Here is a 10,976-nt window from a genome sequence, read left to right as displayed (position 1 = left end):
GAGAGAGCACGATGAGGAAACCAAGATGGCCACAGATGAAACCTCCACATGATTGATCGAACGTCTTTACAACAATCTAATGATTAAAAATAAGACTGTAACATCCGAGCACTTCAGATCATCACAGCTCATAAAAGATCTCGACGTATGAAATGACACTGAAGCAGATTTTCTACATTAAAACTTTTAGATTCAAAAGTTTGAACACCCCCCCCCCTTCCCCTTTTTTCAGAGGCTGAGCCGACACAGGAAACAGGAAGTGCAGATCGTCCATAAATAGCAGGAAACTGCGACACCTCCTGCAGCAACAGACACACAAACAGGTTCCACAGTGTTTGTGTAGAAACATGAAACTGACGATTCTTCCACTTTGAATATTCACAGAAAACTTGATCCGTGAGTTTATAAAGAAAATGGAACAAACTGAGGACGGGGGGGGGGGTGCTCCACCTCCTCATGGGAACTCACAAAGCAGGAGGTGTGTGTGTGTGTGGGGGGGGGGGGGGGTCTGTTTCCTGTCCCCACTGACTGGGGTCCTTGTCCTGGCACTGTGGGCAGACGGGCGGGGCCCCTGGACTCAGGTGGGGCCGCTGCAGCTGCTTCCTCCTCTGGTGGGAGGAGCTGTGGTTCTGGTCTTAGGGTCCGACGCAGCGGGACGAACACAGAGCCACCACCAGGTGGCGTGTTCCTCAGTGAATTTAAGAGACGAGTCCACATGAGGCTCAGAGATCTCCAACCACAGACTGTAAATAAAGATGGACCACATGACGGCATCTAAAGTGACCCCAAATCATCTCCATCGCCCCCTGGTGTCTGGCTGCAGTATAGCCTCCTCCACATTAGCAGATGGGACATGGACCAAACTAGAAAGTCAAAGTAGATGTTAAATAAATGTTTGTCAGAGATGGTTTTCAGGTAGTTGTTGTCTCACTGATTGTGTTGTTTCTGAATGAAGAGGAGACAAATCGTCTGTGGTGTGAACACGTCCCCTCACATGTTGTAGAACATGTAACTTGGACACGCTGACTGGGCGGAGACAGGCCGGACTCTGATGGACTGACGGACCTGCAGATAACCTCCTGAAGCTACATCAAATCCGATTAGTCTCCGTTTAGCTCAGAGTCTGCTCAGCCCCCCCGACACCAGCAAACACTTCATTTCATTTCCCCCCAATTAGGGAGGAGACGACGCTCAGCCGCACGGCCTGCTGGGAGAAACCATGAAGATGATTGTGTTTGTTGTTGTGTGTTTGTCATGAAATCAACTTTCAGACCAAACTATGGTGACGAGCTCGGCCCCTCAGGGACCCCTGGAGGCCTCAGTTTGGGGAAACCACTTCATGACTGGAACCATGACAACACTGCTGCCATTGCATTAAGTGTCATTGATATCTGACTCTGTGTGTGTGTGTGTGTGTGTGTGTGTGTGAGGTCACACACTTGTCCTTTGTCCCAGCACAAAGCAGAGACGAGTGCTCGGTGTTGGTCCCTTCATTCAGTCTCCAGATGCTGCTGTGGGGCCCCTGTGGCCCCGAGAATATCCATCAAAACACAAGATCCGCTGTCAGCAGCTCCGTGTGCAGAACAACACGCTACATACACGCTAACACACATGGAGCAACCAGGTTACAGCAAAATGAGACGTCTGGTTTGAATCTGGACGAAATAATCGGAGAAATAATCTGTTAAATCCAAGAGAGTTTGTGCATCAGGAACTAAAGATGGTTCCATCGATCTGAGGAGACGAGCGACAAACACAACAACAACCTCGGAGGGTAAAAGGAGCAGCAGTGCACACACACACACACCCACCCACACACACATACATACAAACACACAAACACACACACACACACACACACATACAAACACACGTGCACGAGTAAACAGCCTAAAGCCTCAAACTGAAAACTCGTTTATCACACGTTTTAAATCTGCACCTGAATCTCACACATTCATACGACTTCAGGAAACGTTCTTCTTCTGCACTTCATGAGAAAATACTGAAAATGTTCACGATCCACAAAAGCAGCCAAATTATCTCGGATGCGAAGGCCGCCATCTTGTGGTGATGACGTAGTTTGCAGTCAGAGTCTGTGCAGGTGCGATCATGGAGCTGTGGTATCGAGGTCACTCCCACACAGGCTCTTGACCAATCAGCAGTGACGAGTATATAAACCCTAACGACAGAGCATCCAGCGTATTTGATCAAACATTAAATTCATCTACCTCCAAAGTTTTCCTCCATGAGAGCGACAGGAATGATCTCCTCAGCTGCCGTAGTTACGACGCTAACACAACAGAGTTCTCAACGCATCAACGTTAATGTTTAAATAAAGGTTATTCTATGTTTAGTCTGAGCTGAACGCAGCCGACTGAACCTCTGCGTTAACACAACTCCCTGTGGACACGTGTCTTTACATCATCATTTAGCTGTTGGACGAGGACAACGTTCATTTGTAGACCTGAAGACGGATCACAGACGCTCAGATCAGCTGTAAACAGCTTCACTCTGAGAAAGGAGCGTTTGTTTTCGGGCAGGTAACGTCTGCAGCTCTGAGCCCCGGAGGAATGTGGAAGCTGTTACAGCGAAGTCTGAGGTGAACAGAGCTTTTCAAACACAAAGTGTGCAGCTGCCCGAGTCGGGAAATGATCCTGATGGGACAGAGCAGGCGGACAGACGCTGAGCAAACACCTCTGGTAGGGATGAAGAACTCAGCTGATCTGTTTGTCCAGAGACTGAAGGTGTTTGAATAAAAAGACGAGACGAGAGCTTATCTCTGTCACACTGAGAGAGAGAGAGAGAGAGAGAGAGAGAGAGAGAGAGAGAGAGAGAGAGAGCCGACAGGTGCCGATCACCTCACTTTAATAAAAGTATCTTTAACCCACAGCGAATGAAATACATGTTAAACACCAGCTGCTGCTTCCACAGACTGAGCTACATGCTTCCAGCACGCTAACACAGAACAGGAGGTTATGAACTGTGACATCACTAAAGTCATGACGACGACCTTCAGAGAAAAGTACTTTCAACAGAGGAGACGATATTTATTAAAATTCATATTTTACATTTAAATCAGTCGACCAACGAATTCCAGTAAAACTGCTTCAACATCTGGAATTTACTTTGGTTGTAAACACACACACACACACACACACACACACACACACACACACACTGAGGGGTCAAACATCCCGTCACACACTTCCTCAACAGGAAACACAACGTCCTAAAAAAGTTCCTGAATGTGACGAACACATCGTCGCATGTTTCACTTCATCATCATCCGTCGGAGCAGCTCCTCTGATTCTGTAGAAAAGCTAAAGCACGTTTCGATGTCCTCAGAGACAGACGACGTCCCACAGGCGGCCCCTGACTGTTTTTGTATTTGTTGAATTTATGATTATTTCAGTACTTTTATCATTTATTATCAATGTTTTTTGGATTTACAGAACCTTGAGCTGAGGTTGTACAGATTTTAGAGACATGAAGCGTTTGAAGATTCTCCAGGAAATGACATCACAGGAAGTAAAAATACCAACTCGGAACATTTCTACAGTGTCACATAGCAAACGTCTGGAATCCTGTCGTCTTATGTAAGAGCACAAACTCTCTCTGCTCATTACACAACAGTCGAGTGGAAAACAACTGGAGTCAGACAGGAGGCGAGAGACCACGTGAAGAAAGGGCGAGGGAACAACGAGGGAAACACGAGCAAAGACTCCAGATGTGGTTTCACTGGTTTGATGAAACAGTGATGAAGCTGCAGACGTCTCATTAAACCTGATCGTCCTCTGAGATCTGAGACGATCGGTCCACTGGAAACAAACAGGCTTTGATTTCTCTCTTTGTCATCGAGCAACTCTTTCAGTTGGACTTCAGATGAAACAGTCTAAGCCCCGCACGAGCAGGATGGATGATGGATGGATGATAGATGGATGATAGATGGATGAAAGATGGATGAAAGATGGATGATAGATGATAGATGGATGAAAGATGATAGATGGATGATAGATGGATGAAAGATGGATGAAAGATGATAGATGGATGATAGATGGATGAAAGATGGATGAAAGATGATAGATGGATGGATGGATGGATGATAGATGGATGATAGATGGATGATAGATGATAGATGGATGATAGATGATAGATGGATGATAGATGATAGATGGATGATGGATGGATGATAGATGATAGATGGATGATAGATGATAGATGGATGAAAGATGATAGATGGATGATAGATGGATGAAAGATGGATGAAAGATGATAGATGGATGATAGATGGATGAAAGATGGATGAAAGATGATAGATGGATGGATGGATGGATGATAGATGGATGATAGATGGATGATAGATGATAGATGGATGATAGATGATAGATGGATGATAGATGATAGATGGATGATGGATGGATGATAGATGATAGATGGATGATAGATGATAGATGGATGATGGATGGATGATAGATGATAGATGGATGATAGATGATAGATGGATGATAGATGGATGATGGATGATGGATGATGGATGATAGATGATAGATGGATGGATGATAGATGGATGATAGATGGATGAAAGATGGATGATAGATGATAGATGGATGATAGATGGATGATGGATGGATGAAAGATGATAGATGGATGAGGAGCAACAGTTTCAAAAGTTCTGCTCTCCCGATGTTTCCTGTGAAACTGCAGCTCGGCCTCGTTCAGTTTTTCCACTCAGGAACTTCAGCAGGCAGCGAAGCGTCACCAAACCAAAACCAGCGAGCAGCCACGGAAAAACTCTGAGCCAGCACAGCGACGACACGCTGCAATAATGTAATGGAAGAAAAAAACGACTGAAACATCAGGAGAGAGTTTCCCTGAGGAGTCGAAGCTGCAGCGATGGACGAGCTACAGCGAGAGGATGGAAAGACTCAGAAAGACACAGAGAGACTCAGAAAGAGACAGAAAGACTCAGAGAGAGACAGAAAGACTCAGAAAGACACAGAAAGAGACAGAAAGACTCAGAAAGACAGAATCTAAGTTTTCTAATCGTAAAAAATCCAAATTATATCAACAACTAGAGCAGACAACAAATGTCCCTGAAATCACACGACTTCCACAGAGAGAGAGAGACAGACAGACGGAGAGAGGGAGAGAGAGACACTCAGAGAGAGAGAGAGACAGACGGAGAGAGGGAGAGAGAGACACTCAGAGAGAGAGAGAGACAGACGGAGAGAGGGAGAGAGACACTCAGAGAGAGAGAGAGACACAGAGAGAGAGAGAGAGAGAGACAGAGACAGACTGAGACAGACAGACAGACAGAGAGGGAGAGAGAGACACTCAGAGAGAGAGAGAGACAGACGGAGAGAGGGAGAGAGACACTCAGAGAGAGAGAGAGACACAGAGAGAGAGAGAGACAGAGACAGACAGACAGACAGAGAGAGAGAGAGACAGAGACAGACTGAGACAGATGGACAGACAGAGAGAGAGAGAGAGACAGAGAGAGAGAGAGACAGAGAGAGAGACACACATAGAGACAGAGACAGACAGACAGAGACACACACAGAGACAGACAGTATAATAATGTCAGTAAGTGGTAGCAGCTGTTGAAGGAAACATTGGTCGTCAGTTGTTGGAAGCTGATCTGAAAACATCTGGGTGATGTCACAGTGTTGGTTTAAACCAGAGGTTTTCAAAGCCCCCCCCCCCCCCCCCCATGACTTTGATCTTTGTAAAGGAGGAGAGAAGCCAGGATCAAGTGTTTCACATGAGCTTCAGGTGAAGTCCACAGAATTGTCTCCAGAGAACTGAGGAGTCCAGTTTATCTGTCAATCAGGGCAAACAGCGCCACCCTCTGGTGGGCGGCTCGCCTGACACGCCCCCTAACAAAGTCTGGTAATGTGAGAGCGGAGGCCGACCAATCAGAGCAGACTCTGGAGGACTCCCAGAGCAGACAGAATAAACATTCAGATCCTCTGTGGGTTCTCTTCATTTCATGGTCCTGCCCCCCCCCAGCTAACTCCTGAAATCCCAGCTGCAGCAGCAGAGCAACCTCATTGTCATCAGCTCTTCTACTGTTTCCTGTTTCCTCTGAGCGAGCGTGTCCACAAAACGTCTCGGACAAACGTGATTCATGAAGAAATCTGGTGTCTTTAAATTCAGCCTCTCGCTCAGCTGCGTCCACAACAACTCGTCCAAACCACAAAGTGGAAAAAGGCAGAAACAGCTTTTGCCAAGAACAGTGTCGGCCTTGTTCAATTCAGGTGAGAGGACGCCGCTCGACAGCTCCGACCACTTCCTGTGTGGACGCTGAGGATCGTTCGTTCAGAATGTTTACACAGCAGCTCAGTTCGAAACAAGCGACTGCACATTCACTTGTGGGTTTCACCAATAATTGTTCCAGGAACTTCAACTTCAACAGAAGCCAAAGATTCAGTTCGTCACTTTTCACCCGTCTCTAAAATCACACATTGTCTCATGATGGAGTTTGACAGCGTCTCACTCAGTTCATCTCACAGGTCAACAAGCTGAGCACACACGTCACATGACCCATCACCTGCACTGGTCATGTGATGTAAACAGGAAGTAGATTGCTCCCCCTGCAGGTGGTTGCTTAGTTACAGAAAATAATACAGAGGAACAGCCATGTTGAAAAGTGTGGACAGGGATTTATTTTCCTGGAGCAACAGCGAGGAGGAACTGTCACTGACGACTCTGGAAGAGTGTGGACGCCAGACGTAACCATAGTAACAGTGACCAATCAGCTGGGCTGTCACAGGAGGGGGGTCTTAAAGAGACAGGAGCTAAAACCCAGTGTTTGCGACAGAGGCTGAAACGATGGACAGTCTGAGGACAGAGACGCTTTCTGAAAAACATTTTACACTCATTAAAATCATTCACCTGGATATGAACAGAATGTGTCTCCTCAACACGTGAGATGGTCGCTCCGGTCACAGCTGATGGAGCGCCACACGACTCTCAGTCCACCGATGTGTTCACTGACAGATGGAGAGCCAGCGCCAAACACTCGACTGACGGAGCGCAACAATTCTATTGTTGACCCGTCTGAACAAAGAGCTGACCTCTGACCTGCAGGTCACACCGGTCTCTGCACTGATCCCCCGTCCTCAGGGAATCGATGCATCGTCGTTGGTTACGTTCACGTTGGTGACAATCAGAGCAACTGACCTGAAAGAGTTTGTCCGTCGACTCCGGATCTTCTTCACGCCATCGTTACATCAGCGTTGTGCTGTTACACAATTGTTGTCTCTGGGTCGTTACCTCAAAAAAGATCTAAACAACCTCTTGTTCGTCAGCTGATCAACTGAACCAGCATTTTATTTTTATTTGTTATATTCAAATATTTAACTGAATAGTTTGATCAGAAAGTTAAATCTGCTTCCTGTGGTTTCACAGAGGTGCTCTTCAGATATACAAGATATACGAGGACAAACTGTGGTAATACTGTGGTAATACTGTGGTAATACTGTGGTAATAGTATTTATCTCTGTGACGGCTCATCACCTGTCAGGCTCTCTGCGTCTTGCTCAACGGCACTTCAGACTCACTGCTGCTGCCACCGGGATTCAAACCATCAAACTAATGACTTCACAGTCTCAAACAGGTTTTATTACAAACAGCATCTCTGAGGTTTGGTTTCAAACCCAGAAGAAAAAATCTTCACTCAAGGAAAGAAAAACAGAAAAGTACCAAATAAAACATTCTGTACAATATGATACAGTAATAAACTATGATACAGTATGATGTAGTATTAGTATGATACAGTATGATGTAGTATTAGTATGATACAGTATGATGTAGTATTAGTATGATACAGTATGATGTAGTATTAGTATGATACAGTATGATGTAGTATGATGCAGTATTAGTATGATTTGTAGTAATATTATATCTGAGATGTTTCATGTTCATATAAAACAAAAGAGCTGAGTTGATATAAAACTTTTGATGATTCTAACGTTTCCATTTGAGCTGATTTCAAATCAGCTGCAGTTTGAAATCAGAGGAATCATCCATCACGCTCCTGGTGAGTTTGTTTAATCACAGTCTGTGAGACCTGAGTACCTGCTCAGGATCTCCAGGTTCCTGTGTGTCTGAACCCTGAGGACAACTGGCACCTCCTGGTGGCCGGCTGCTCGCTCTGCACGGGGCTCAAGACACTACAACGACACAATGAAAGAAATAAAAAAAAAAAGGAAATTCAGTATCAATGTTCATCAGACTGTAAGACACACCTCTACACACATAAGACACACCTCTTCACACATAAGACACACCTCTACACACATAAGACACACCTCTACACACATAAGACACACCTCTACACACATAAGACACACCTCTACACACATGAAGTGGTGCTCGGTCACGTTCAGACACGTTAACAGTCGCAGGAAGTTCAACGCTGATCTCAGTTCACTCAGCTCACATTGTTCTGTAGTTTAACTTTAGTGTTTTAAAATCTGGATCAGTGAGAAAGAACTCCAACACACACAGAGACGAAAACCTGCACATGACACCGACACATTCCACTATCAACTGGCTCCGCCCTCTTTAGCCATCGTCTTAATATTGAAACTCTCCAGTCGGACTATCGCCAAAACAACGACCGAGAAACCATTTCTTCTTCATCTTATTTTTACCTGTGTTCAGTGTGCTCGTCCTGACCCGACTCTCCTCCAGCGTTAAAAAGAAGCCGCTTCCCGTCCGCCCGAGGTCAGAGGTCATGGCGTCCATTGACCCCATCTCACGGGTCACCACCGTGATGGGACCCTTCCCTGCCTTCAGGTGGACCTGGATACTGTCCTGGTGTCGGCAACAGGAAGTGACACGCTTTAAAATGAGTCAAGTCAACATTCTTGTCTTTATTCACCTGATCAGAAACGAGAGGAAAGTTTTCAAAGTAACAACCTAAAGATTTTCAGTTGATAGAAACACGTCCTCACACTGAAGCTTCAATAATAAATGATCAAAAACTCCAGTGATTAATCTAGTTTTTGTCAGAAGGTTGAGATTGTTTTAGAATCATCTGATCATCGTGTCGTCGTATGAAGGAAACAACATTTGAAAGTTTGTGGACAGAAGCTGGACGTCTCTTTGTCCCTTCACCTCTTTGGGCGCAGGAATCTCCAGTTTGGTTTCCTCCGGAGCTTTGATGACGATCACCGTCTGCTCCTGCAGAACTCCGAGGCCGCTGACGTCCTCCAGGGTCACGTACGCTGACGTACACAGGACGGTTAAAGAAAAGATTTCATGAAAACATTTACAATCACAAGGATTTGATTCTTTGTTTTTTGATTTCTGTATCTTTAGCATTATGCTAACGACAGCTAAATGGACAAAATGCTGCGGCTCCTCTTTTCAGCCTCTGTCTTGAAAACATGCTTTTAGCTCCTGTCTCTTTCAAAATAATAAATAATAATAATAACCTGAATTTATAAAGCGTCTTTCAAGAGACGCAGGGACACTTTATGTCTTTGGCTAGGGACCTCCCTCCTGATTAAGCCCAAACTGCTCTGATTGGTCGACTGCTTCTAGTGCATGTAGGAACTCTGACATCACCTGTCACGTGACATCACAGTGATGTGGAAGAATGGGCCCTCGCTAATATTAGTCAGCTGACCTCTGACCTCAGTCTGGCGTGAAAGGATATGCAGAGTTGTCCACGTCGTCCGTCATGTCGAAGAGCTGCTGAGCGCAGCTTTTGATGAGGCCGTCCAATGTGTCCTCCACCAGCTTCAGGTTGTCCAGCTCTCTCTGGGACCGCTGCTGGTTCTTCCACAGGAAGTTAGAGATCGGAATCTTCCCTCTGCAGAGAGAGAGAGAGAGAGAGAGAGAGAGAGAGAGAGAGAGAGAGAGAGAGAGAGAGAGAGAGAGAGAGAGAGAGAGAGAGAGAGAGAGAGAGAGAGAGAGAGAGTCACACATGAACATCTGCAGAAGACACAGTTCGTGTTTCTCATATGAAGAACGCAGCAGGAGATTATCTGAGACTCTATTACATCTGTTGTGACGTCACAGGTTCGGTGTGAAGGATTTCGTGAGATCTTCTGCTGTCGTACATGTGAACGTAGAAGAGTGGACATGTCTGTGTTTAAACATCTAGGGGACAAGTTACGTATTACTACAACTGAACCCTGAGGACACGAGGACTCTCTAAACTGTTTTCAGACAAAGATACATAAAGAGATAAAGAGTTCATCCTTCTCCAAGGTCAACTGGGAGCATAACCTCACACGTCTTCTCTTTACTCACATCCACTTGATCCTGTTGGCCGACTCCTTCTGGATGAGCTTGATGCCGCCCAGGATGTTGGTGATATCGTAAACGCGCCGCTTGCAGATCTGCAGGCTCGTAGCGGCCTGCCTGAGGTCCAGAGAGCCGCCAGGAGCCGCCAGCAGCAGCTCCAGGAAACCCTGAGTCAGCAGAACCAGAGACGTGTCTGAAGAACACGACAAGAGCATCAGTATTTGATCTACTGTCCATCTACTGCGGACATTTCTTCAACAAGAACACGAACGGTCTTTCAGCTGCCGTAGTTGCAACGCTCGTGTGTCAGAGTGTTCGCAGTGTTTACGTCTAAACAAAAGTTTCGCTCCCTCTTGTTCGGACTGAGCGGGACTCACCGTGTCTGGACACTTTACTCGAGCGTTTCCTCTGTGGCTGGGCAGCACTGAAATAAAATCAAACCACGAGAACATTACTCAGCACAACTCATTCCTCAGTCATTCACATTCAATCACTCATGGACATATGTCCTCTAATCGACAAATTCACAAAATATGAAAACTTTCCAATATCACAATGGTAAAAAACAAATCCTGGATCCGACCCCTAATGGAATCTACTCGACGAGTTAATGAGCTGATCTTTGGCTCAGATCTCAGCCTTCAACCAAGTTTCCAAGTTTTTCAATGTTTCAACAGGTAACAAATAAAACCACATTCAATCTTAACCATCAAACT

The 10,976-nt window shown here is 45.6% G+C and overlaps 1 protein-coding gene across 2 annotated transcripts in view; it reads right to left on the bottom strand.

Moving 5' to 3' along the window:
• Window positions 1-7,601: 7,601 nt before the first annotated feature.
• The window catches only part of LOC109647633 (transcription factor E2F6-like), a 5,104-nt gene continuing 1,729 nt past the window's right edge, over window positions 7,602-10,976 (bottom strand). For both annotated transcript variants that reach the window (XM_069515569.1, XM_069515568.1), the window contains exons 4-9: window positions 10,638-10,684; window positions 10,267-10,453; window positions 9,669-9,823; window positions 9,124-9,239; window positions 8,658-8,820; window positions 7,602-8,174 (exon numbers count right to left, since the gene is read on the bottom strand). In XM_069515569.1, the coding sequence (XP_069371670.1) occupies window positions 8,167-8,174; window positions 8,658-8,820; window positions 9,124-9,239; window positions 9,669-9,823; window positions 10,267-10,453; window positions 10,638-10,684 (676 nt within the window). In that variant the 3' untranslated portion in view covers window positions 7,602-8,166. The remainder of the gene's footprint in view (window positions 8,175-8,657; window positions 8,821-9,123; window positions 9,240-9,668; window positions 9,824-10,266; window positions 10,454-10,637; window positions 10,685-10,976) is intronic.

The sequence above is a fragment of the Paralichthys olivaceus genome, chromosome 19 (assembly GCF_024713975.1).
Source record: "Paralichthys olivaceus isolate ysfri-2021 chromosome 19, ASM2471397v2, whole genome shotgun sequence".
In the NCBI taxonomy this organism is placed as follows: Eukaryota; Metazoa; Chordata; class Actinopteri; order Pleuronectiformes; family Paralichthyidae; genus Paralichthys; species Paralichthys olivaceus.
The sequence above is the reverse complement of the archived record's forward strand: the minus strand, read 5'-3'. Positions and strand labels throughout refer to the sequence as shown.